Genomic DNA, 27,502 nt, shown 5'->3' on the forward strand with positions numbered 1-27,502 from the left:
TCATTCACTGAAAACACATTGCAACCGAATGAATTAGAACGATGTTTATAATTAATGTTTCACTCTTTTTAAAACTATCTGCTAAATATTCGTTGGCACGGTAAATTATTTGTTCCAATTTGAGATGATGCTAAATGTACACGCTAAATAAAGAACGCGGTCCAGTATTACAAATCTAGTTAAGCCTGAACATCTAGCCTCAGAAGGGTCAACGTTTACTGAAGTTATTTAGCTATTTCAAGAACACAGACAAAAGTTCAGTCCCACTGAGGGTAATATGGGAATGTAATTGTACTATATTAACATACCTAGTTTTAAGCAATCTGGGGTTTGTATTATAACTGCAATCTGATCTAACTAATTTAAAAAAAAATTAAATAGAATACACTTTTTGTTGCAGCCACCTTCTTATAAATCTAGTTCCATCATTCGAGTTTCTTTGCTTGCTGGGTACATAAGGTAAGAAAACACTTTAAACTTTCACTTCCTTTAGGTCTGTCTTGGGTTAAGTTAAATGCTTTTAAGTTGAAATCTGATTGTCGCATTCATTTAGTTTAATTATCCTTGATGTGATATTACTGTAATGTTTTTTTTTTTTTTTTTTTTTTTATTTTTATTATGTTTTTTTGTTTGTTTGTTTGTTTGTTTTGTTGGTTTTTTTAGCAGTATTCCATCATGAGTTCCCACGCTGAAATGGCCGTTTTCGGGCCAGCAGCCCAGTTTTTGCGCAAATCTGAGAAGGAAAGAGTTGAAGCGCAGAACCGACACTTTGATGCCAGGACATCATGCTATGTGGTTGATGCTAAGGAATTGTACGTTAAGGGTGTTATCCAGAGCAAGGAAGTTGGCAAGGCTACCGTCAAGACCGAGGATAACAGAGTAACAATAATACTTCACAAAATATGAATCTGAGCTTCCTATCGGCATATTTTAAAACATAATCTTCCTATTTTTCAGACTGTAACTGTGAAGGATGACCAAATCTTTCCTATGAACCCCCCCAAGTATGATAAGATCGAAGACATGGCCATGATGACCCATCTGAATGAACCGTCTGTGCTGTTTAACCTCAAAGAGCGTTATGCTGCCTGGATGATTTACGTAAGATAAAATTATCCAACATTCCTATTTCAGATGTTTGCATTAATATATATATATATATATATATATATATATATATATATATATATATATATATATATATATATATATATATATATATAATACGTCATTGTTTCTTTCAGACCTACTCTGGTCTTTTCTGTGCCACTGTTAACCCCTACAAGTGGCTGCCAGTGTACAACCCTGAGGTTGTTAACGCCTATAGAGGCAAGAAGCGTCAGGAGGCTCCCCCACATATCTTTTCCATCTCTGACAATGCCTATCAGGCCATGTTGACTGGTAAGTAAGAGGCCTATTGTTAACAACAACAACAATAATACATTTCACACACGCACGCACAGTATTTCAACATTCAGCACTGTTCAAGGTAGCCTAAGCACACACAATCTTTTGTTTATTTCAGACCGTGAAAACCAATCTATTTTGATCACGTAAGTATACCTTGTAAGTGCTTATGTAAAGTTTTTCAATTGCTTAAATTACCTCACATTTTGTTAAAATCTGATCACAAAAATCCTGTGTTAATGTCAGTATTTCTCAATACCTTCAGCGGGGAATCTGGTGCTGGAAAGACTGTGAACACAAAACGTGTCATCCAGTACTTTGCGACAATTGCAGTGGTTGCAGATAGCAAGAAAAAGGCAGAACCTTCCAAAATTAAGGTTGGACTCCAGTATTTTATGATCAATAAGACAACGTGTTTGTGTGGTAATACATTATACAGTACTTACTGAACGTAGTGTTGGTCTTTTATAGGGAACTCTGGAAGATCAAATCATCCAGGCCAATCCTCTGCTGGAAGCCTTTGGTAATGCCAAGACCGTGAGGAACGACAACTCCTCCCGTTTTGTAAGTTCATCAGAAAAAAACCCTTTAGAATAGTTGTAGAAATGTAATTATATATATCACTTTTATAATGTTCTCATCATTGATCTAAATGTTTTGGTTACTTTTAATGAACAGGGTAAATTCATTAGAATCCATTTTGGACCTTCAGGAAAACTGTCCTCAGCTGATATTGAAACCTGTAAGTATTTTACTTGATCCAAGTTGTTTGATAATCTCAGAAACGTCACTTTACCAAACCATTTGAATATCTTTACAGATCTGCTGGAAAAATCCAGAGTGACATTCCAGTTGTCAGCTGAGAGAAGCTACCACATTTTCTACCAGCTGATGTGCAACAAGAAACCAGAACTTATCGGTAAGCACTGTCGATGATCTTCTTCCTTGGTAAACAGCAAGTTTGGTTTAGATGTAAATACGATTGTACTGTATATTCCACAGATATGCTTCTTATTACCACCAACCCATATGACTTCAGCTATGTCAGCCAGGGTGAAATTGTGGTGAAGAGTATTGATGATGCCGAGGAGCTGATGGCTACAGATGTAAGTACAGTTGAAAGAGGTTACCTGTGTTTAGGTGTTATTTAGTATCAGTGGTTTATAAATTGATTTTGTGTATATTGATAGGAAGCCATCGACATCCTTGGTTTCAGCGCTGAAGAAAAACTTAGCCTCTACAAGCTGACTGGTTCAGTGATGCATTTCGGTAACATGAAGTTCAAGCAGAAGCAGCGTGAGGAGCAGGCTGAACCCGATTGCACTGAAGGTAAACAAGTGGGGTCATTTTGAAACCATTTGTAACAGAAGCAAATCTGAACTTGAGCCAAATATGAGAGCTGGCCAAACACACACTTAAAGTCTAGATAATTGTGAGCTTAGAGCATAATTTATACTGAAAGGCTGAGGCATATGCAAACAAACTGCATTGGTGGACTTACCAATTAGATAGACAAGTAGATTCTGCTCTGGCTTCAAATCATGAAAATCATCAAAAGGTCATTGGCAAAAAGATTGAATTTTCTGAATTGAGATAAAAACCTGCTATTACATGAACAAGAATCACCAGCAAGGCCCTGAAGGACTCCATGAAAGTCCTGTTTAGAGTACGGATGCATGTTCATGGAGTATTCTGTTAACTTGTCAAGAATACAAGCTCTTTGTTTCAAGTCATATAGTCAGAAAATACAGAAATACATGAAAGAACAAATCTGTTATTTGTGCAAGTGTACTTAGCTATTGTTAGACAATATATATATATTATATATATATATATATATATATATATATATATATTTATATATATCTATATATATATATATATATTAATAATATGTATTTCCTATAGTGGCTGATAAAGCAGCTTACCTGATGGGCCTGAACTCTTCTGATCTCCTTAAACTGCTGTCCTACCCAAGGGTGAAGGTCGGCAATGAATATGTCACCAAGGGCCAGAGTGTTCAGCAGGTAAGTAAGAAATTCAATAACTGAATATGTTCATATACTATGTGTTTCATAATATTAGGAATGTACTAAAAGTTTGTTTTATTCCACCAACTTGAATGTATACTTTTTCTTTATTTTAGGTCTATAATTCTATTGGTGCTCTGGCCAGATCTGTCTATGAGAAATTGTTCTTATGGATGGTCATCCGTATCAACCAGCAGCTTGACACTAAGCAGCCGAGACAGCACTTGATCGGTGTCCTGGATATTGCTGGCTTTGAGATCTTTGATGTACGTTTTGTTTAGTGTTTACCAATAACTGTTTTTTAAAGTCTGTATCAGTAAATAAATGCCTGCTTTTCTGTTTTTTTATGTGTTTAGTTTAACACACTGGAACAGCTGTGCATCAACTTCACCAATGAAAAACTGCAACAGTTCTTCAACCATCACATGTTTGTGCTGGAACAAGAGGAGTACAAAACGGAAGGAATTCAGTGGGAATTTATTAACTTTGGTATGGACTTGGCAGCTTGCATTGAGCTTATTGAAAAGGTAGTTTTTTATTATTAAACTGAATTAAGGCAAAAATAAAAGTAGTGTGATGTTCTTATGCATAGTGATACATTGTTGTTGTCTTTTTTGTAGCCCATGGGTATCTTCTCTGTCCTTGAAGAGGAGTGCATGTTCCCCAGGTCTACGGACAATTCTTTCAAGGCCAAGCTTTATGACCACCATCTCGGCAAGAACAACTGCTTCCAGAAACCCAAGCCTGGCAAAGGCAAGGCTGAGGCCCACTTCTCCCTGGTGCACTATGCTGGCACTGTGGACTACAACATCTGTGGCTGGCTGGAGAAGAACAAGGACCCACTGAATGAGTCTGTTATTCAATTGTATCAGAAATCTTCGGTGAAACTGCTAAGCAGTCTGTATGCCAGCACAGCTGATGGTAAGGTCAAGTTTACTTAATTTTTATCTTTATAAATATTTATTAAGTGTTGTATGTGACTTAATTGAACCATTTTCAAAAGATGTAATAACATTAATCTATTTTAGATCATGCTGCTTCAGGTAAGAAAGCTGGCAAGAAGAAGGGTTCATCTTTCCAGACAGTGTCTGCTCTTTTCAGAGTAAGGATTTATTGAAAGTAAAATAATTGTATATAGGCAGCATATTTGTACATGTATGCATACTAATAATTCGCTTATTTTGCTTATTAAAGGAAAATCTTAACAAGCTGATGTCCAACCTTAGGTCAACTCATCCACACTTTGTGCGTTGCTTGATTCCCAATGAAACCAAAACTCCAGGTATGGATGTCGTAATAGTAATAGATATAATCTGATATTCTGATTTAAATAAATACAGATAGATCAATAATACAAAAACATTTTAACTCTGTACCAACAGGTGTCATGGACAACCACCTTGTCATGCACCAGCTTAGATGCAATGGTGTGCTGGAAGGCATCAGAATCTGCAGAAACGGTTTCCCAAGCAGAATCCCCTATGGGGACTTTAAACAGAGGTATATCGTTTGAACTCTTCTTTGGAAACCATTTCAGATTAATAGATTAATACAAGAAAAGCTCAATGTTATCAATTATTATTTAATTATAGATATAGGGTACTGAATGCCAGCGCTGTCCCTGAAGGTCAGTTTATGGACAACAAGAAAGCTGCAGAGAAACTTCTGGGGTCAATTGATGTTGATCATACCCAGTACAAATTTGGACGCACCAAGGTAAGTATGTTGCTTTTACAAAACTTTTTGTAGGGTTAAACCTATGAACTTATAAAACATTGTTATTACATTTCATTCAGGTGTTCTTCAAAGCTGGTCTTCTTGGTCTTCTTGAGGAACTGAGAGACGAGCGACTGGCAACTCTTGTTACTTGTACTCAGGCTGTTTGCCGTGGATATCTTATGAGGATTGAATTCAAGAAAATGATGGAAAGAAGGTATGCTGTCTTTATATTGGTCACCTGAATCAACATGAGGGTCTTGAGACTGTATCTTGAGACTTACACTTTATTATCTGTTTCAGGGAGGCCCTCTTTATCATCCAGTACAACATCCGCTCATTCATGAATGTGAAACACTGGCCATGGATGAAGCTGTACTTCAAGGTCAAGCCGCTCCTAAAGAGTGCAGAAACTGAAAAGGAAATGGCCAACATGAAGGAAGAATTCACCAAGTGCAAAGAAGATCTGGCTAGGTCAGAAGCAAAGAGGAAGGAGCTTGAGCAGAAAATGGTTTCAGTTGTGCAAGAGAAGAATAACCTACTTCTTCAAGTTCAATCGGTATGTTGCCTGTAAACAGAATGTGTGTGTGTGTGTGTGTGTGTGTGTGTGTGTGTGTGTGTGTGTGTGTGTGTGTGTGTGTGTGTGTATATATATATATATATATATATATATATATATATATTAAATTCATTTAAATTCATCATGTGAAATTAAATTACAACTTCTCAACATGGTGTGTTTGTAGGTGCGTTTTCTGTTTGTTTATTTTTTAATCTAAAATATGTTTGTTTTATTTTAAAGGAATCTGAAAATCTGGGAGATGCTGAAGAAAGATGTGAAGGCCTTATCAAAAGCAAGATCGAGCTTGAGGCTAAACTAAAGGAGTTGTCTGAGAGAGTAGACGATGAGGAGGAAATCAATGCTGAGCTCACTGCCAAGACGAGGAAACTGGAAGACGAGTGCTGTGAGCTGAAGAAAGACATTGATGACCTAGAGCTTACACTGGCCAAAGTGGAGAAGGAGAAACACGCCACTGAAAACAAGGTATAATGAATAAATTATATAAATATATTATAAGGAAAACAATTGCACTGTAGTTTAATTGCCTAATGAAAATGCACTGTTTTACAGGTGAAAAACCTGACTGAAGAGATGGCTTCCCTTGATGAAAACATTGCTAAGATTACTAAGGAGAAGAAGGTTCTCCAGGAGGCTCACCAGCAGACCCTTGATGATCTGCAGGGTGAGGAAGACAAAGTCAACACTCTGACCAAAGCCAAGTCAAAGTTGGAACAGCAAGTCAATGATGTAAGTTTGAAATATTTTAAAGGTAGCAAATGTACACTATTATACTTACACAGTAGAAAACGATTTTTAAAGTCTGTAACCTTTTTTGTATTAGTTTCGTAATCTGCTTTCCTCATTTGCAATTAGTGTATATGGTAGTACAGTGCTGGGATTTTAGTAAATGTTCCCCTGAAATGTGATACCCGCTATGATTTTCTCAAAAGCTGTGACACTGTACTACATTTTAAGGTAAGCGTGTATTTGTGGCTTGTTGGTTACTTCATAGAGGTGATTTTCCCAAGAAAGTGACCATCTATTAGCATTTGGAACCCTGCCAAACATCTATGAAGCTATTAGCTAAACTTGATATACTGGATGTTACAGGTGACTTGTGTACATATACTGGGATGACATATTGTTTACTAAACCATGCAATTACTCAATGCTTAACTCTAGCTTGAAGGCTCATTGGAACAAGAGAAGAAGCTTCGCATGGACCTGGAAAGAGCCAAGAGAAAGCTGGAAGGAGACCTGAAACTCACCCAGGAAGCCATCATGGATCTGGAGAATGAGAAGCAGCAGATAGAGGAGAAACTCAGAAAGTAAGGGAATAGTTAAGCGTTTTACACAAGTAGAAATTGACATTTTTAAATATAAGATTGTGTACATGTTGTGGTAAGCCAAATAACATTGATCAGCTTATTAAGTGTTATCTATATTTGTATTTTATTTTATTTTAACAGGAAAGATGTTGAAGTAAGCCAGCTGCAAGGAAAAGTTGACGATGAGCAGATTCTTTCAGCTCAACTCCAGAAGAAAATGAAGGAATTCCAGGTAAGATGCTGGGAGTGTGAAAGGTATTTCTCCTTTATATAATAAGAAAAGTTGTCAGAGGTTAACAAATATTTATTTGGCAGGCACGAATTGAGGAACTCGAGGAAGAAATTGAAGCAGAACGTGCAGCTAGGGCCAAGGTTGAGAAGCAAAGAGCTGATCTTTCCAGGGAACTTGAGGAGATCAGTGAAAGGCTTGAGGAAGCTGGTGGTGCAACTTCAGCTCAGATTGAAATGAACAAGAAGCGTGACACTGAGTTCCAGAAAATGCGCCGTGATCTTGAGGAGTCTACTCTGCAGCATGAAGCTACTGCTGCTGCGCTTCGCAAGAAGCAGGCAGACAGCGTGGCTGAGCTTGGAGAGCAGATCAACAACCTTCAGCGTGTGAAACAGAAGCTAGAGAAGGAAAAGATTGAATTTAAAATGGAAGTGGATGATCTTTCAGGCAACATGGAGTCTGTTGCCAAGTCTAAAGTGAGTTTAATATTTTCAATAAACAGTATCTGAATCTCTCTGACCATTACTCCACTCTTGTAATATGAAATGATGTATTTGTTTTTCTGCAGGCCAATCTTGAAAAGATGTGCCGTTCACTGGAGGATCAGCTGAGTGAAGTAAAGTCAAAGAATGATGATAACCAGAGACTTATTAATGATCTTTCAACTCAAAAAGCTCGCCTGCAGACAGAAAATGGTAATGTTACAAAACACTAACTGTAAATAGTATTACCATTAAATGTTAGGATTTATAAATATAAAAAGAGCTACATATGGAAAAAAACCTATGCTATTCCCACTCACCCCCCCCCCCCCCCCACCCCCCACCCCCCCAGGTGAAATGTCTCGCCAACTAAATGAGAGGGAATCGTTGGTCTCCCAGATGACAAGAGGGAAAGTGGCCCTCAGCCACCAGATTGAGGAGCTTAAGAGACATCATGAAGAGGAAATGAAGGTAAAAAACTTAACACTTGGATATTACTGGAAATGTAGGTTAGTTGAATAAGACTTATTATGGTTGAAAGCCATGAAGCTTTAATGCTCTTATTTTTGTGCAGGCTAAAAATGCTCTTGCCCATGCTTTGCAATCATCTCGCCATGACTGTGACCTCCTCCGTGAGCAGTTTGAGGAGGAACAGGAGGCCAAGGCTGAACTTCAGCGTGCAATGTCCAAGGCCAATAGTGAAGTTGCCCAGTGGAGAACAAAATATGAAACCGATGCAATCCAGTGCACAGAAGAACTGGAGGAAGCCAAGTAAGCAGGGATTATTACTAACACTTGTTGTATACAGTGTAAAAAGTATTAAGACAAAGCTCTGTTTGGCTTGTTTATACGTTACTATAAATCATATTAACTTTAGGAAAAAGCTTGCCCAGCGATTGCAAGATGCAGAGGAGATGATTGAGGCTACCAACTCCAAATGCTGTTCCCTTGAAAAGACCAAGCAGAGATTGCAAGGTGAAGTTGAAGATCTGATGATGGATGTGGACAAAGCTAATGCTTCTGCTGCCTCTCTTGATAAGAAACAGAGGAACTTTGATAAAGTAGGTGATGAACTGAAGTCAAGAATACTTATGTTGATCACAGGTTTGCTTAATGCTAAATTAAACTACCGTCTCTAAAAAAAAAAAAAAAATGTATGTAAAGGTTTTGTCTGAGTGGAAGCAGAAGTTTGAGGAAAGCCAGGCTGAGCTGGAAGGTGCTCTGAAGGAATCTCGTTCCTTGGGCACAGAGAACTTCAGGATGAAGAATGCTTATGAAGAGTCTGTGGATCATCTTGAAACACTGAAACATGAAAACAAGAACCTGCAGCGTACGTTGTATCGGTAAATCAATTCTGAAGCAAATGGAGGAAACTAAACAATGTTCTTTAGTTGTCAGTCTTTTAAAAAATTCCATATTATCATTTTTTTTTTTATAGAGGAGATCTCAGACCTCACTGAACAGCTTAGTGAGAATGGCAAAAGCATCCATGAATTGGGAAAGGCCATGAAAAAAGTAGAGCAGGAGAAATGCGAGATCCACACTGCTTTGGAGGAGGTTGAGGTAATGTTTGAAGACTCTGATGTTAAACACCTGGGGAGCATGCTGCTTTAAATTTTCACCACTAAACTGGTACATTAGATTTATATATATATAATTTATATATTAGATTTACTATATAACACTTATTTTTTGTACTGTAATTTTGAGGGAAAAAAATTGTTTCAGGCATCCCTGGAACATGAAGAGAGCAAGTTTCTCCGTGTGCAACTGGAGCTGAACCAAGTGAAGTCTGAGGTTGATAAGAAGATTGCTGAGAAGGACGAGGAACTTGAACAAGTGAAGAGGAACAGTCAGAGAGCCATTGACTCCCTGCAGAACACTCTGGATTTGGAAGTCAGGAGCAGGAATGATGCCCTGAGAACAAAAATGAAATTGGAAGGAGATCTCAACGAAATGGAGATCCAGCTGGCCCATGCCAACCGTCAAGCTGCTGAATCCCAGAAACGACTGAGAAATGTTCAGGCTCAGTTCAAGGTCAGCCCAATATAAATATTTCTTATAATTACTGAAAACCTTAAGATTTTGTTTGACAGGTTCTTTGTAAATTAATTGCTATTAAAAAAAAAAAAAAAGCATTAAGTATAATAAAACTTGGACAGCATTTCAACCATCTATAAACTGTAATAGGAGCATATTTTTTTGTTACTCGGAAGGAGTCTCAAATACACCTTGATGGTGCCATGAGAAGCAGTGAAGACATCAAGGAACATTATGCCATTTTGGAGCGCAGAAGCTACTTGATGCAGGCTGAAATTGAAGAAATGAGGGCTGCCCTGGAACAGACGGAGAGAGGCCGCAAGATTGCAGAGCAGGAGCTGGTCGATGCCAGAGAGTGTGTACAGCTGCTACACTCCCAGGTACTGTAGAATTGGTGACACTTCTTCAGTAAACAGAATCCTGTTCTTGGGCAATTGTTATGACATACTATTCCACATGCAACACGGTATGAATGTAACTTACATACCTTGGGGTTTATTCCAGAACACTTGCCTGATCAGCGGCAGGAAGAAGTTTGAAAGTGACCTCTGTCAGCTTCAGGGTGAGATCGAAGACACAATCCAGGAAGCCAGAAATGCAGAGGAGAAAGCCAAGAAGGCCATCACTGATGTGTGTTCTACAAACTGAACTATCTGAACTTCTGATACAGAAGGCATTGTATTAGAGATACCTAACACCTGTCTTGTTTTTAAAGGCTGCCATGATGGCAGAGGAGCTGAAGAAGGAACAGGACATCAGCGCCCACCTGGAGAGAATGAAGAAGAACCTGGATGTGACAGTGAAGGACCTCCAGCACCGTCTGGATGAGGCTGAGGAGCTGGCAATGAAGGGTGGAAAGAAACAGCTCCAGAAACTGGAAAACAGGGTGAGTTTAAACTAAGGGCAGGGAAAGTATGCATTAAAGATTTCAATAAAGGCTGTACTTTTGCATTGGAATCACATCTGTTTTGAATAGACCTATTTTAAAGCTAAAATAGATGTTCAGTAGTAGATGTGCATACACTTGGGAACCTGTTCATTTTGTTATTTAATAATGTATAGAAAACGATTAGAAAATGAAGTTAACAGATTTTTTTTTTTTTTTTTTAAATAGTCATAGTAGATTAATTATCATAACCGTGTTATTTATTGATATCACATGTACAGTTTTTCTGTTTGTTTTAGGTGCGTGAGCTGGAACGTGAACTTGAATCAGAGCAGAAACATGGTGTTGATGCCATTAAGTGTGTGCACAAATATGAGAGAAGAGTCAAGGAGCTGACATACCAGGTGCATAAGAACTTGAAGCTGTTATTTACTGCAACATACAAAGTGATTACTATCAATGGTCATTTTCACTGGAGACTGAAATCCTGTTTCTTTTCCACACAGTCTGAAGAAGATAAGAAGAATGTTGTCAGGCTGCAGGATCTGGTTGACAAACTTCAGCTGAAGGTCAAGGCCTACAAGAGGCAGTCGGAGGAGGCTGTAAGTTATGCATAATCAGATATTGTTTCCAGCACGGCTTGTTAAACCGTTTTGGCAATTATTGTTAGCTAATCATTGTGATTAATGTTGGTGTACCATAAATTCTCTTTTGCTGCTCTAATGATAATAAAATATCTGATTTACTCTTTTAAAAATACATGTCTGTTGGCTTGTCCTTTAGGAGGAGCAGGCTAATATCTACCTGTCCAAGTTGAGGAAGGTGCAGCATGAGCTTGAGGAAGCTGATGAGCGTGTTGATATTGCTGAATCCCAGGTCAACAAGCTGAGGGCTAAGAGCCGTGACACTGGTTCAAAGGTAAATTTAGATAATCTGTTTTTTTTTTGTTTTTTTTTAATATACCAGTGTAATAACAATAATATTTTGAATATCCCGTTTTTTTTTTTGTTTATTGAGCATGTAAATAAACTCGGTAACATGTATATGCAGAGGAGCCAGTTTTGTGGAAAATAATTTGTGTATTTATGTATTTCTTTTTTGCAGGGAAAGGAATGTGAAGAGTGAGAAATGGACATGAGGCTGTTCAGCACAGGATGTGAAGGGCATTTGAATGTACCTTTTGGTTATTTGCTGTGTGTCTGTGGCATTATAATAAAGTTTTCAAATGGATAACTGCATAATTGTGTTTTTTTACTTTTGAGATTTGCAATTTTAATTTTGGCAATGGTGGTGAAATGAAGAGCTGCATTTCATTCAGAGAGTAATCCAATTTTAACTTTTGCTCTCCACATGGTATTCAGTTCTACAACATACATTTTTTTTTAGCAGAATCCCTGAGAAACCTGAAAGCCACTGTCGTGGAGGTAAAATGTGGTGCAGGTCCTTCTGAGAGATTGTGTATTGTATACAGCTCCCTCCCTCCAATGTGACATAATGCTTTAGAGCAGGCATGAGGTCACGTATGGTCCATAACCATACATATTTGGTGTCAATATTTTCATGTGGATAGACCATTACTATTGTGAAAGTCACAAACAGACTTGTTTGTGGAAGATTTATATACTGATTGAGGTAGTTACTTAAGCAAGGAGATGGAAGATGTGTGTTTAAAAGAAACATGTAGACCGGGGACATACTGTATAAATTGCAATTATTGAAAAACGTGGTTACCTACAGGCGACTTTGACCATTTATAATATCATGTAGCTAATTCAATTGCAGACTACAACCGCTGTTTTATGGTGCAAAGGGAAACATGGCATTTGGGTTTTAAATCCTTGCGCAGGAACACAAAGCAGGAGTAAATGCAACACACAACCGAGCATTCTTGCGTGGACAGGACTGCTACTTCTCTAGCATTTCGTCCTTAGTGTGGTGTATTATTTTTTATTAATAATAAAAATATTATGTTTTAACTAGCTTCCCAAACTACACTGAAAGGTAAACTGTGTAATACCGTAGCGTTTCAGACAGACAAAAAGGACGGAGACAACATGCTTGCTTCAAGTTCAATTTTTTTTTTATTTCAGAGCCTAACCTCTACCACCCGCTGCAGAGGCCACTGCTCCGACTGCTTCACTGCAGGCAAGAATTAACCAAGCTTTAGGGCAGGCATAAAAACAACAACCTTCGAGAACACACATATAACGTAGCTCTGCCCCTTTATGTTAAGCAGGGACTGGAGCTTCCACACATCCCATTGGTCCTAGACAGCCAATTACAGGGGAGACATAGCACAACACGCCCAGAGTACAGTTGCAAAGACACAGAGATAGTGGATGAGTTCACGGACAACATTGTGCGGAAACCTAGGGTTCGTCAGCAACGGCTGGAATTACACAAACATCTTCTGTGTGTTAAAAGGGGAACATCCACTTTTCACAAGTATGAAAATTCTTCGGTATTTTAACTTATTTTGATGTTGTAAATAAGCACAATGATGTAATTGCACAAGTAATTAACACCTTGAACGGACCAGGCACACGCACATTCCAAAGGTATTGAGTGTTCTAACTCTATCTACTCTGGTTTAATTATACAAAGAACTGAGTTTAAAACGACTTCATTTCGGTTTTAGTATCTCACGGTGCTACTACTCCACAATTAACACCCATCCTGAGACTGAGATTATTCAACCTTTTCATTGCATGTTTTGTCTTTCATTATAATATGCTACTGTAGTTTAAGTGTGAGTATACACCAGGGAGAGGACCTATATATTTTAACAAACTAAATGACTAGGACCTATATTTAATGGTGCAACTTTTAGGAAATGTATTCCTGTATTTTAAATAGAAAGGGTGCCTTAGAAGCAGATGCCACTGCCCCGAAGAACGGTGTATTTCACGGTTCATTTCACTTGTTCTTTAAGTACACATTTCTTACCACAAGTGGGTGCAATAGTACCATAATTAAAAACGCATCCCAGTCGGTGTTGAGTTAGCAATGGCTTGTCTAAACGACGTGTAACAGTACGTTTTGAAGGAAATGTACTGAACATTGCTTATGTACTCAAGTATACAGCTGTCACTGTAGTACAATAAAAACACCACAAAGCCCTGGAGAAAACGCACAGACTAGTTATTACTAACAGAGCTACTGCCTAAGTATTCAAACCCTAAATAGGGGAAAGTTTAGTTCTAGTCCAAACATTTGTCGTTGGATTTATTTGGTTTATTTTACTATTTTTAAATTCCAACAAAGACTGATATTCTGTAAGCTTCCACAGCACACATACTTGCTATTATATTGTCTAGGATGTGATTTGAAGGTCAGTGATTCTTATTGTATTATACAACCATATTCCAAACTATTTTAGGCTTATAGATGTGTTCATGGATGACAATGATCTTATATTTAGATTTGCCCAACAATTCACCAGAAATATCACTGCCACCCAGCTGAGATTCATGTATTGGCATGCAGCAGTGTAGATCATTAGAGTATGTTCTACTCGATGAATATAATCTGGGGCAGGGAGATGAACGATTGCAAGCTTTGTAACCCAAATGCTGTGTTCATCACCCTCTGATGCTTCAAGTACGGTATGTCTAAAATTCAGATTCCAGTGTATAGATGTGATAGGTAATGCATGGAAAGCAGCGCAATAATTTAAATGGAATCCCAGTCTGTACTAAAAAAAAAAAAAAAAAAAAAAAAAAAAAAATTAACAAGAGAAATTAATTCATTTGTTAACGCGCACATTCTGAATTAAGCCACGCATTAGCTACGTGTTTGTTTGGTTACCTTTCCAACACACACACACACACACACACACACACAATTATCTAAAATATAATTTCGACTAAGTACAGGTTTTACTAAGAATTTATATTTGTGTGTGTGTGTGTGTGTGCGTGCGCTCGTGTGTGCGCTCGTGTGTGCGCGCGCGCTTGTGGAACATCTAAAAGTTAAATTTCATTAACACTAGAATGGCCTTTTACAATATGTGTTTTCATTTTGAATGCTACCTACATTATTCTATTCTTATTATTCTTATTGTTATTTTTTTAAATCTACAATCATGTTGTTATCTCTACTGGACCTAGCAGCCATCAATTCCTTCGTTTTGTACATGGAATGTACGGGGGAATGCGAACTAGGAACTTCTGCAGAAACATTTTGATCAGAAAACTGCAAAACTGCTGGATTGTGACACACACGCAAGAGAAATCATGTTACTTTCGTTTTAGATTAAAAACGTATTTTGTTTTTACAGTATTGTATGTACATAAACCTGTTTACACACTAGTTTCTTTTGAAATGTTTATTTTATTATAATTTTTATTTTTTTTAAGTAGTGCTTTAAATACGATGTTTAGGCTGTGCAGATGTTTGATATGATGTGCTTGAATAAAATATTGATGTTTAAAATGTAACTGGATAATGAATGCCGAAGGCGGTTATGGTCTGAGTACAACCCCAGCGTTTGTAGTGGTAAAGAAGTCCATACACGTACGGCCGTTCTGCTGTAGATTACGTGACATTAAATCAGAAGAACTGGATCCTGACTGCTAAAATCTCGTGAGGCACGAGCACGATTCCTGCTGCGGTTTTCTAGGATTATTACAACTATTTTTTATCGTGAGAAAGCGATTGACACTGCCGTTAAAGTCGTGCTGCCAAAATAATGTATTTTTACTGTTTCACGATGTATTCGCCAATATCACACAGTCATGACTGTATAGTCGATTTTAACCTAATTTAAAGATTTGATAGTTTTTGCAATTTATTTTATTTAATAGAATGAAAGTGTTTAAAAAATATATTCTGTGTGATTTCCATCTTTCACAATGTTTATTCCAATGAATAAAGGGCAGTTTAGATTAGGTTTATTATAATGTTACAGGTTTAAACATATAACATGTTTTTTTAATTTGACATTTTCCCAAGGAGTGCTAATAGTGGGCAGCAGTGACTGCAGCTGAACAGGTAGGAATCGCTTAAAAAAAAGTTTGGGAACCCCTGCTATCGATAATCCTCTGCATCCCGGTATCCTTGCATTTGGGCAGGGCTTCTCAAACTCGGTTTTGGGGACCCCGTGTTTGCTGTTTTTCATTCCAACTGCGCTCTCAATTACTTTAACTGATAATTTGCTTAATTGGACCTTTTTACTTGTTTTCAGCTCTTACAAACAACTGCAAATTTCAAGCTAGCTATAACATTGTATAAGTAATTTGAACTCTGCAACTTTGTAGGCGCTGAAAACAAGTAAAATGGTCCAATTATGCAAATGCTCAAATGCTTCGGTTTAGGCCTATGTTTTTTTTTTTTTTTTTTTTTTTTTTTTGAGGGACTGTGGCGTCATCTGTGGTCTGACAATGTTTCGAGTAACTTTTGTGGTATTTTTTTTAACTTACGGGTGCCAGCCCAGAGAAGCCGCTCAGTGCAAGTGCTGGAGAAACGGCAGCATTCCCGTTTCGTGTACTGTTAAAAAAGAACAGACTTTGAGATGTCAAGCCTGTCTGTAAAACGGCATGGTTAAGCTTGCAAGAAAGTAAACTCAGGTACCATGTTGCAGTTTCTGACCTTCTGTAGCAGCACATTGATTCTAGTTACAACCACGCACTTGGACTTCCTATCCAACACCAAAACAGAATGCGCTGAAACATCGGGGTCTGGAAAAGGTGTTCCACAAAGCCACATTTCATGGCAGGGCCTTCATTATTTCATTTTCTAGGGAAATCTATTTATTTATTTATTTAAACTCTTTCTTTATCCCCCTCCCACAAAAAAAAAAAAAAAAAAAAAAAAAACAAGTGAAAGAAGTTATGTATTTTACATACTTGATATTATGAGAAGGATGCCTGTGCTACAGGAAATGACACCCTATCTTACCGGTAGGTGACTTCATACGCAATGCATAACCGGGCAAATCAGTACTGTACTATAGTACTACTACAGACTTGTTTATAGTATTTTTAATGTTTAAATTAAAATGGACACTTCTTAGTAATTCAATTGCCGAAAGTAATTTTTTCGGGTAAGTTATATCTTGGTACCGGTAACCGTTTTGCTAAAAAATATTATTTTTCAGTTAAGTCAATTAAAAACGTTGCTGTTTTGATAAATTAGCTACGTGATATTTAGAAATTAAATCTAACCACCATCACTTCCTTTTAGAAATTTTTTAAATTATTATTATTGCTGTTGTTGCAATTTGCAGGTCTGTGGGGTTTTACCAGTACAAATTCTAAGAAATTCCAAAGAGACTGCTACCAGTGACTGCTAGCAGTAGTTTAATATCAGAAGATTTTTATTATTATTATTGTATTATTATTTATTATTATTATTATTATTATTTGATTATGGTGGCCTTATATGTTTAGAATAACAGAGGTTTATGGGTAGATATATTAGTTGTAGCTTATGCTGTATTAGTATTATTTATTATTGTATTATGCTTAATTATTATTAGTATTAATTATTTGGCATTGGACACATGTAACAACATAGCCACATCAATGTTTTCAGTAAAATGTACATATAAGCAAGAACCTAAACAACAGACACTAACGTGACCTTAATGGATACAGTAAAGCCTATGCATCAAAACTATAGATATATACTTTCCCAAAACAAGGAAACCCCTTAAGAAGATGTATAGAAGGTCGTTTATGCTCACTAATGACAATGTATGTGAAAATGATTGTATAAATAAAATAAAAAAATACAAAAAAAACATGAACAATGTAGGCTTTTTTAAATTATTATTATTGCTGTTGTTGCAATTTGCAGGTCTGTGGGGTTTTACCAGTACAAATTCTAAGAAATTCCAAAGAGACTGCTACCAGTAGTTTAATATCAGAGATTTTTATTATTATTATTATTAGGGCTTCAACTTTCTACAGACTAGGAAGAGGTATTACAGAAACAGTATCAGTTTATTGAACAGTGCTACAGAGAAGTGGAATGCAGAGCCAGTCCAGCCCAGTTTTATTATTTGGTGATATTATTATTATTATTATTATTTGGCATTGACACATGTAAACATAGCACATCAATTGTTTCAGTAAATTGTTATATAAGCAAAGACCCATAAACAGACACTAAAGTGACTTAATTGTATACAGTAAAGCCTATGATCAAAACCTATAGATATATACTTTCCCAAACAAGAACCTAAGAAGATGTCATAGAAGGTCGTCTCATTGCCTACCCAGGGCGTGCTGATAACAAGAAGCAGGAAATACCAGAAGGTCGTAAATATCTCATGCCATAACAATGCACCCAGGGCGTGCTTTATCCATAATGATGTTTGTTCTGCCTTCTGAATCATTCGGAAAGCTAATTCTTGAAGGCAGCTCACAATATTTCCTATGTTCATTGAAACTACAGGAATGAAACAGCGGTTTGTCGAGTTCAATGGAGGATTCAGCAGAGTGCAGCTTGACTGGTTAAACAATGTTCTCACTTTTGCAGATAATAACCAAGATAGGTTACTGAGGTGTGTAATTCTACAGATGGAGGTGTTCAGATAATCAGGGTTTGGTATAGTCAGGACTACTTACCAGTACTACAAGCTGAAATTAATTCTTTCCTGATTACCTTTCAAAATATAATACATGTTAGTCTTGTTCGTTAAGTGTTTATAGAAGGTGTGCCACAGGAGGGAGATCAGCTCCTCAACAAAATCGGAACAGAAACCTGGAAGAAAACGCACATCCAAATTGCTTTTCACTTTTGGAGTCATAGCAGATATCCATGTGTGGCCTCCTGACATCGAAGAGGGCTTCAACTGGGTGTAGCACTGCAAAATGACAAGGCCACCAGTGATATTATTCCTAGCTTTATAGATGTTTACTTTGTGTCATCTGCTTTGAAGATGATAGAGAAATACAGGTTTCAACTAAATGGGCATCTGTTAAGCTTTATCATTTGTAATCTTACCCAGGTCACCTTCCCATATACCCAGCCTCTACAAACCCCATCTGTCTTGCACTCCCATCAGTGTGTGGTGTGTTTCATGGCAGGCCATGATCATGACGATGGTTACTGCGTGGATGAGTGTGGAATACATCACCTTACATTGGAAGGGGCGATTGAAACACCACCAGACAGCAAAAATATATCAAACTTATCAGTGTATTATTTATTATGCACTTGCATATTTTTTCTTTCAGTTGACATGGAAATTACTATTTTATAAAAAAAATGTCATTCTAACTGTAAATAAAAACTTGGTGTAGGTGTGAAATATTAGTTCTCAAGTAATGCAATATTCTTTTTTAGATTCACGTTGCACCATTTTCTCTTTGTCATCACATTTTACTGACTTTTTATACTCAAGAAATGTGAGCCCCTGTGACTTCCATCTACAATATAGCTCTTAGAATCATGTCAAACCTCCAAACACTTCTAGTACAACCAGTAATAGAACGTGCTTGAAATTTCCTAAATCCAATTGGAGTAGAGTGTTGCAGGGAGACAGGTGAATGATTACAGTCTGGGGTACCAGATGCACCTAAAGGTTAGGCAGATTCTGACAGCTGCATTGAGGCCACATGGGTGCTTTAACTAAAAAGCCACCTGGATGAGATAAACAGAAAATTTGGTAATTCTTTGGAAGAACAAATAGACCATATAGCTCTAAATAATTGTGCTTTATTTATATATTATATTTAAATTTGTTTAATTAGTTACATCCATGCTTCAATCTGGTCCAGTTCATATTCTCCATGGTCTATAGTGTAGTTTTGCAGTGTAAGGGCCAGCTGGACCTCAATTCTTTGTTAATGTAATAGTATAGCCAAGCAACAAATGGAAATATGGTGATAGCAACTGCAGTCAAAAGTCTTAAGCCACCAACTCCACTCCTGAAAGGGGAAATCATGAATAAAAGTAAAATATTATTGCATGTGAGAATGCAATATGCCTTTTGTTTTAATATTGTTTATCAAAAACAACAACACTCACTTTTCTGAATGTCGACAAAGAAGGAGCCATACTGCTATTAATACCAAACCAAAACACTCCCTGAAAAAACAGTAAAACAATGTTAATAAACTGACTAATGCACCAGACAGCAAAGCGTTTTAGGAGCAGTGTGCTGGGATCTTCATGCCTGCTTAACTGAAAGTGGTTTCAGTATAAAAACACAATGTATGCATGCTGTATCTATCCCATTAATAGAACAGAAGTAACACAGTCTTCTTAGGATGGGACATTGGTCTTTCTAGAAGGAAGATCAGAGAACCAATGGGGGACATTCCTCTCTGCTCAAATTGCCCACATTTATTTGTATCCTAGAGAATAGTTAATATGGCCTATTTGTCATTCTTTGCACACCAAATAAACACATATAGACCATATTAACATCACTGGCTATGCCAGTCCCACTGTTTAAGGCATAATTTTATAGCTCCATTGTAAAAGGAGATGACAAGCATTTCAAATGGATAAGATAAGAAAGTCGAGGATGTTATACTAGCGAGGATGACTTATCTTCAAGTACACTTGGTGTATCCATAGCTATTGCACTATATTATTCAGTAACAGACTGCTATACAATGCTGTCAATGGGAGCCTGTGTTGCATTTGTTTATTGAAACTTTAGTGTCTTCTCTGTATACCAGAATTTGGAAACCCAATGAAAGTTAATGACATATTCTACTAGTCATGTTTAACTTCTGATATAAACATACCTCCCCTCTTCTTCATGGATAATGTCCTTTGTTGTACTGTTGTAAAGAGACCACCCCAAGATACCAGCAACTGTGGCACAAAGAAACATGTGCAGATCACATAGTTTTCTCCAGATTAAAGTCTCTGAAAGACAACATATCAAAAACTGTAAACCAATCCAGTCAGAAGCCTCCAACATACACAATCCCACTGTATTTACCAAAATCATTACTAACATGCAACGGCTCATGGCTCAACGGCTTTAAAGGGTTGGTTTTCAGTCTATTCTAACAGATCATTCGAATTTTGTTTTGAACAAGAAGTAGGAGGTTTTGCTTTTCTCACAATGACATGTTCGATGAAATGAAGAACATGTTCATGACTTAGTTCTTCATTTTTGGACCAAGATATTCACCCTTCTTGACCTTGGGGCTGCTTTATTAAAAAGGGATCTTGATATATAGTCCCGAGTGACTAGGAAAAACAGCATCACAGTGAGGAGGGTGAGGTTTTAATCCTTTTCGCACCAAATTGCCAATCTAGGCTGGTGAATTCACCTCATCACGCTTCAGAGACCCAAACTGGTCAGGTTCCTGATAAATACAGGCACAGACTTCCCAGGCTAGGTGCCTTGCCTTCAGGTTTCAGTAGCCGGGTAATATCCATTGCTTATACTGAAGGGTGAAAAGAAGCCAGAATGGAGGCAGCCCTTTGGTCTTCAGTCCTCCTGATCGGTAAGTGGGTCGCAGCTATGAGGTGACATTCAAAATAAGAGGTTCAGGTAAAAAATATAAATAAATACATAGATCAAAAACACAGTTAATAACATACAATAGCATAAATACAGTTCACTAGTACCTAGAGATACAGAACTGATTCAGCATGACTAAGTTATCAGAAACTTTTGAGGTGTCAATTGCTTTTTAATTTACAAAACTAGTTCCTACCTGTAATCATAGGTTTGAGGCTGACCCAAAAGCATAAACCAGCTGGGATGGCATATGCTGCCTGTGAATTAAAGCAAAACAATGACTAGAAATCCAAAAACTTCTGAGCATCACTCAATGCAATCAATGAGAATTTAATTTCTCTATTCCAAAATTAGCATGATTTGCAGTGCACCACTGTGGTTTGAAACAAGCACTGGCAGTCCCTCAATCTGACTGGCTGATTGTTTCATCCAACGTGTTGCACACTGTGTACACTGTAAAACCAAAATGTTTAAGAATAAAACGTAATTGTTACGAAATATATTGTAAACAAGATTGAGTTATTTTAGACTGTACTTTGAAATTAAAAATGACAGTGTACATTTCTAAATTAAGGGATCCTAACTACGTGGAGTGGAGAATAAAGTTTATTTTATTTTCAATGAGCCAAGTAATTACTTACCATCCAAATAGTTGCATCTGGGTCATTAATCTAAAAAGAAGAACATAGGACAGGTTAATATTTATATACTAATTGGCCAAACACTGTAAAAAGAAAGAACATACCCCTGTTGCACTGACTTGATAGTCTATTGCACACATTTCGTGACAATATTATATACTGTACACGAAGAAATTAAATAACCAGGTCATTGACTACGAAATATTTAACAGACGTGTACAAAAGTCTGATACTGTTGCCAGGTAAATAGGAAAGTGTATAGTTTAAAATAGTAAGTTTCCCGTTTATTTGTTGCCTCCCGGCCCAGTTTTTCACTTGCTAAGTTATGTAACCAGTAATACAACTGATTTACTGGTTTCTGCTATGGTGTTTAGCCAACACAACTTATATTATTATACCACTTGATTATAACAGTGTGTAATATTTTAAACTTTGTACATAACAATGAATGTAACAGAACTCGGTCGCATAGCAGATACACTCAAAGGCCAGTGTAATACCCTACCTGCACATATGCTGCTAATGCAAAAAAGACAGACATGCACAGATTGCAGCTTCTCCACAGAATATGAAAACATCGAGAATATGACGAATGTCTGCCAGGTTTTATATTTTCTCTTAATGTGTCCTTCTTGCTCATTTCGGTGTTTTGGTACTTCTTTCAGAGGAAACTCCTCCACCCGGTGTCACGTGGGTAATTATTACCTTTGGAATTTGGGAAGTGTAATTCTACTTTTGCTATAATGACCTATACAAAGCCAATTGTTTTATTGCCGCGTTATTCAGCATCGATTTAAGATGAAGAAATACAGCGTAAGAGCATACTAAACAGTATAACACTACAGTACTGTTTTAATGTGATAGGAATTTTTTGTCAATATAGAATGTGGCAGGCAATTAACAAAAATGTTCACGTGATGCATGCAACATTATTGCTATTTTCATCACGTGGTTATCGCTGTTACACTGGATTGAAATATCATATATGCAATTACACCGTGTAACAATTTTTTTTTTTGGGGTTCCTGGGTAGTAAGTGTTATTTCCTAATTGCTTATGCCTCAAAAGTATAGAAAATGGCTATTATTCCCCACAGACTTTGCTTTTGTGACCAGGACAGTGATTGAAATTTACCAATTTTCCAGAACATTCCAGATAGATTCAGTGCTGAGTAAACTTGGAGTAACTTCTAGAACTTTCCAGTAATATAAATAGTAGTATAAATACAGGGGCCTTAAGCCCACCAGTTCAGTTTAGTTCCAGCTGCATAAGTGGATACATATTTGCATTTTTCTGAGATGGCATCAAGAGGCTGCAATGGTGGCATTCCTGATGGGTCTCCAAGGCGGTTTTACCAAGTTTCCCTGCTATCTTTGCCTTTGGGACAGCAGGGACACCAAGGTGCACTACCACAGGCGGGACTGGCCACAGCGGACCGAGTTCTCTGTGGGGAGGAACAACGTCAAGTGGGAGCCACTGGTGGACCCCCGGAAGGTACTGATGTCACCACTGCACATCAAATTGGGCCTTATGAAACAATTTGTCAGAGCTCTAGATAAGAAGTCGGCAGCCTTCAAGTACCTTCAAAACTTCATCCCTAAGCTGTCTGAGGCAAAGGTCAAAGCTGGTGTCTTCGTCGGACCACAGATAAAGAAGATCCTGGAGTGCAATGAATTCCCCAAGATGCTCACTAGTAAGGAGAAAGCGGCTTGGAAAAGCTTTGTCGCAGTGGTTCGGGGCTTCCTGGGCAATCACAAGGCTGAAAACTATGTGGAGCTGGTTGAGACTCTGGTGATGAACTATGGCACAATGGGCTGTAGGATGTCCCTCAAAGTCCATATCCTTGATGCTCATCTTGATAAATTCAAGGAGAACATGGGAGCGTACTCGGAGGAGCAAGGCAAGCGGTTCCACCAGGATATACTGGACTTTGAACGGCGCTACCAAGGACAGTATAACGAGAACATGATGGGAGACTACATTTGCGGGCTGATTCGTGAAAGTGATTTACAGTATAATCGTAAATCTCGAAAAACTACTCACTTCTAAATCTTTTGTAGTCGTTTTTGTATTACTTTAGTATAAATACATGGTAATTTGGATTCATATGTTGTTTTTTTCTGACTTTATGTGAACGAAAAGACCGTTTTCTCATTGGAAATAGGTACATTTCAAAATATCACTGTCCTGGTCACAAAAGCAAAGTTTGTGGGGAATAATAGCCATTTTTTATACTTTTGAGGCATAAGCTATTAGGAAATAACACTTACTACCCAGGAACAAAAATTGTGTTACATAGTGTTATTAGTATTACACTGAAGTTTGAAATACAGGAGAATATTGTTATGCGTTACTGGTGATTAACCAATAGATGGTGCTATGACGAAGCACAGAATATCAACAGGAAATTAAATATTGCTCACACGCATTAGAAACTCAAGTATAGTTAACTGTATGCTGGTTAACTACACTGGGTATACATATATATATATATATATATATATATATATATATATATATATATATATATATATATATATTCTATTTAGGAACACCATAACCATGTCTGTTCATGTTTTGTATGCATTTACAAATGCAAAAGGAAATACAGTACTTCAATATGGGCGGAGACAAAATAAACATACACAATAGCATTGTATTGCATTTAAAGGTCCAGTGTCTAAAATACTACACTATACTATACAGTTATTACTGTATTGTATGTTTTGAAGGTAATCAAAGTGCATATAAGAATATTCAGAACTGTTGTGCTCTTCAGTATAACAGTATTATCGATGGCGTTTTCTATATGCCGCCAAGCAATTATAATATACATCACAACAATACTTGAACTATAATTTACCAATATATATATATATATATATATATATAGCTATATATTATATAGATATAATATATCTCTATATCATATGTAAAAAGATATAAGACCACCTTTTGGTTGAAGCTCCTAGAAGCTAGCCCCTCAGCATACATTATTTGTTGCTTATTTTAGTTACAAATAAAGCATAACAAACAAGGATAAATGTCTCAACCCGCAAGTTTCTTCTATGACTACAAACTTGTTCGTAAAGTTGTTGCATCACAATGCTTCACAAACCTTTATCTGCTGTTTTAGGGTTTGTGCTGTCAGACTACGTGGGCGGAAATTAGGCCACACAATTTGGTCAGTTAGACAGGAATGTTCGTGCTATACTGAGTTCAGAAGCTAGGTGTCCTGTGCCTTTTGAATTAGGGCAATTAAACCAAAGGACTGTTTTCAATGTTCTAGTGTTATATTGACTTCGGTAGCTAGGTGTCCTTACTGCCTGTATTAGTTCAGCTTTTTAGACGGAAGCGTCCTGCTATACTGCGCTGTGTAGCTAGGTATCCTGCCTGAAAAGAGTAAAGCTGCTGCATTGCAGCCTCAGTGCTGCTGCTGGAAGCAAACATACAACAATGGCGACTCCCAGCCCCAGCAACAACTCCACAATCTCCTTCAGCTACGACAGCAGTAACCCAGGATCTACATCACACCATCACCAACACCAGTCTCAACAAACCACAACAGTAAGCACCATGCAGGGTAAGCTCAGCTCAAAACAAACAAGAATCATGTTGGGTAACATCATTATTATTATTATTATTATTTTTTAAAAAAAGCATTATTTTGTGTGAGTGTTACTGCCATAGGAGATTGCTGATTGCACCGTAGCAATGCAGTTCGCATTTCCTTATCGCCCACTGTGTGTAGGCCTCTAACGTTTAAGCAAGCTTTTAATTTACCGTCTCGGTGGTGTTTATAAAACCGTACAACTCGAGAAACATAGACGCTTTGGGACGTATGCATTTCGCAGGCAATATGCTTTTAAGATAGTTGTTTACGGAGGGGCTTATTTTTGCCTAGGGCCTTTGTAAATACGGTAGGCTAGCTGTAATGCATGAACATTTTTAAACGTTAACTATAGCCCTCCTGCTGCAAATGCTGGGATAATTATTTTAAGGACTGTTGGAACAAGAGCTCAATATTTAACGTGTAGCGTTTTGCTGTTGGTGTGTCTGTGTTTATTTTTATTTTATATAGGAAGGCCTTATACGTGCATTGTTTCAAAGTTTACCGGAGTGGTGGTGGTGGTGTTTATTATTATTATTATTATTATTATTATTATTATTATTATTATTATTATTAGTCGTAGTAGTACTATCACTACTACAGGTTGAAAGAATTTAGGTTTTAGAAATATATGTGTTTTTTTTTTTTTTATTGCGTAAAGTTACACTAATAAGTAATCCAGTAGTAACTACACTAATTTAGATAGGCATCTGGAAAAGATGATTTAGTATAAATTTAGGTGAACGTTATGTTTTGAATTTTTACATTTGTGACATTGTGTAGCAGTTGTTACTATGCCACGGAGAAGTGAGTATAGGCTACATGGAGAGATTTGGCCAATTTCCAGTTGGCATTACTTCAGATTAATGCATAACTGTATAATGTTTGCTAATAAATTGCATTACAAACGCAATATTTAATTTTATTTTTCGTTTAAACCCTACAGAGACCAACACTTGCTGGAGATGTCAGAATGAAACAGGTATTTTCACATTTTTGTCAGTTTTTCTCGTTGGTGCACCCTTTGTGTGTGTGTGTGTGTGTGTATGTGTATATATATATATATATATATATATATATATATATATATATATATATATATATATATATATGTTATATAGTAATAGTAATTTAGAATTATGCAACATAGAAAACAGTATGCTTCTAAGTAGAAGCACACTTAAATACAGTAATAATACAATATATACTGTACCTACAAAAATGAAGAAATAGTTGGGTTTTTTGTTGTTTTTTACCAACAGGTGTGCATATGGGTATTCATGTAAAAACCATGGTCTGTCATTAGTCTGTGTTTCTGTTTCTTTCTGCCTCTAGGGTGATTTTTTAAATATCTATTTTACGTTATTTAAGATTTTAAAAAAAAAAAAGTAATTTTTTTTTGCTTTTTTTGGTTTTGAGTAAGAACGTTAGTTTCGGTTAGCATTTTTCATGTAACACCATTGTGTGATGTATTGAACAATACATAATCAAGTATGTGGATCTTTTAAAGTATTATTAGTTTACATTTTACAGATTTAGTATTTTTAGGAGGCTGGTTATGTTTCTGGTTCATTTTATGTACTAGGAGAATCTAAGAGCTGTTCTTGCAGAAAAAAATTTTCATTCTTACTAAATTTATGGTAAAAACAACTATTTAATAATGGAGTATTTTCCTGTACATTTTAAAAATGCTTAGCTGGTGCAGTATACATTTTCAGCCATACCACTATATAACAAAAATATTAATATTTATTTACTGTTATTTTTGCAATCATATTTGCTCAATATTTTGTTCCATAACGATTCTGCTTATAACTATGTAATCACCGATATAGTTGAACAATGGAAGAATAAAAACAAACAGTGAACCATGTGTTAAATGCACAGTGATTGTATTGTCTGTTAGCAACTTTGCAATGCTGCTGTGAAAACCTTCCTTATCCAATTTACCAAGGAAAGCCATAGATGGGATTTTGTGCAGCATTTTACAGCACTGGGGAGCCACCCTGTAAACACTTATCCCTCCTTATCTCTGGATTACCCCTGAAAATAAGTGGTTAATGAATTTTTGAGTGGATTTCCTGGTACTGTACTATAAAAAGTTTTTAAAAGTCCAACTGTGTCTTATTCTGACAG

At 36.9% G+C, this 27,502-nt stretch overlaps 4 protein-coding genes across 9 annotated transcripts in view; 3 read left to right on the forward strand and 1 right to left on the reverse strand.

Moving 5' to 3' along the window:
- The first annotated feature begins 675 nt into the window (after positions 1–675).
- Positions 676–11,818, forward strand: LOC121295921 (myosin-1B-like). Its single transcript, XM_041221049.1, has 39 exons — positions 676–879; positions 958–1,101; positions 1,245–1,401; positions 1,526–1,553; positions 1,673–1,784; positions 1,879–1,971; positions 2,086–2,149; positions 2,228–2,326; positions 2,410–2,513; positions 2,598–2,736; positions 3,316–3,434; positions 3,554–3,703; positions 3,794–3,964; positions 4,058–4,358; positions 4,466–4,539; positions 4,632–4,719; positions 4,820–4,937; positions 5,030–5,153; positions 5,234–5,370; positions 5,457–5,712; positions 5,956–6,198; positions 6,286–6,462; positions 6,898–7,043; positions 7,185–7,275; positions 7,359–7,748; positions 7,841–7,967; positions 8,107–8,225; positions 8,329–8,525; positions 8,632–8,815; positions 8,919–9,084; positions 9,193–9,317; positions 9,483–9,791; positions 9,971–10,174; positions 10,299–10,424; positions 10,510–10,680; positions 10,980–11,084; positions 11,187–11,282; positions 11,464–11,615; positions 11,785–11,818. The coding sequence occupies exons 1-39, from the start codon at positions 676–678 to the stop codon at positions 11,816–11,818; spliced, it is 5,844 nt and encodes a 1,947-aa protein (XP_041076983.1).
- A 3,308-nt stretch (positions 11,819–15,126) lies between these two features.
- On the forward strand, positions 15,127–19,101 carry LOC121295923. The gene is made up of 4 exons (XM_041221050.1): positions 15,127–15,195; positions 17,574–17,686; positions 18,041–18,187; positions 18,469–19,101. The coding sequence occupies exons 1-4, from the start codon at positions 15,127–15,129 to the stop codon at positions 18,887–18,889; spliced, it is 750 nt and encodes a 249-aa protein (XP_041076984.1). The 3' UTR covers positions 18,890–19,101.
- Positions 19,102–19,220: 119 nt separating this feature from the next.
- LOC121295924 (transmembrane protein 220-like) lies at positions 19,221–22,396 on the reverse strand. Its single transcript, XM_041221051.1, has 6 exons — positions 22,262–22,396; positions 21,753–21,786; positions 21,312–21,368; positions 20,385–20,508; positions 19,657–19,716; positions 19,221–19,556 (listed from the first exon to the last, which is right to left on the reverse strand). The coding sequence occupies exons 1-6, from the start codon at positions 22,394–22,396 to the stop codon at positions 19,424–19,426; spliced, it is 543 nt and encodes a 180-aa protein (XP_041076985.1). The 3' UTR covers positions 19,221–19,423.
- Positions 22,397–25,005: 2,609 nt separating this feature from the next.
- LOC121295451 (dual specificity mitogen-activated protein kinase kinase 4) overlaps positions 25,006–27,502 on the forward strand; it is a 46,062-nt gene continuing 43,565 nt past the window's right edge. For 2 of the 6 annotated variants that reach the window (XM_041220070.1, XM_041220071.1), the window contains exons 1-2: positions 25,007–25,339; positions 26,313–26,348. In XM_041220070.1, coding sequence (XP_041076004.1) covers positions 25,213–25,339; positions 26,313–26,348 — 163 coding nt within the window. In that variant the 5' untranslated portion in view covers positions 25,007–25,212. Of the gene's footprint in view, positions 25,340–26,312; positions 26,349–27,502 lie in introns of all 6 variants that reach the window. The other 4 variants (XM_041220068.1, XM_041220069.1, XM_041220072.1 and 1 more) reach the window with 4 other exon arrangements.

The sequence above is a fragment of the Polyodon spathula genome, chromosome 20 (genome assembly GCF_017654505.1).
Source record: "Polyodon spathula isolate WHYD16114869_AA chromosome 20, ASM1765450v1, whole genome shotgun sequence".
Classification (NCBI taxonomy): Eukaryota; Metazoa; Chordata; class Actinopteri; order Acipenseriformes; family Polyodontidae; genus Polyodon; species Polyodon spathula.

Coding starts and splice junctions, on each gene's coding strand:
- LOC121295924 (XM_041221051.1), bottom strand. CDS start 22,396: ATGAGCAAGAAGGACACATTAAGAGAAAATATAAAACCTGGCAGACAT. Junction 21,369..21,752: donor TGCAACTATTTGGATGGTAA/GTAATTACTTGG, acceptor ATTCACAGGCAG/CATATGCCATCCCAGCTGGT. Junction 19,557..19,656: donor CTTTGTCGACATTCAGAAAA/GTGAGTGTTGTT, acceptor TTCCCCTTTCAG/GAGTGGAGTTGGTGGCTTAA.
- LOC121295923 (XM_041221050.1), top strand. CDS start 15,127: ATGAATGCCGAAGGCGGTTATGGTCTGAGTACAACCCCAGCGTTTGTA. Junction 15,196..17,573: donor TGGTAAAGAAGTCCATACAC/GTACGGCCGTTC, acceptor TATTATTATTAG/GGCTTCAACTTTCTACAGAC. Junction 17,687..18,040: donor CAGCCCAGTTTTATTATTTG/GTGATATTATTA, acceptor TAATTCTTGAAG/GCAGCTCACAATATTTCCTA.
- LOC121295921 (XM_041221049.1), top strand. CDS start 676: ATGAGTTCCCACGCTGAAATGGCCGTTTTCGGGCCAGCAGCCCAGTTT. Junction 4,359..4,465: donor GTATGCCAGCACAGCTGATG/GTAAGGTCAAGT, acceptor AATCTATTTTAG/ATCATGCTGCTTCAGGTAAG. Junction 6,463..6,897: donor TGGAACAGCAAGTCAATGAT/GTAAGTTTGAAA, acceptor GCTTAACTCTAG/CTTGAAGGCTCATTGGAACA.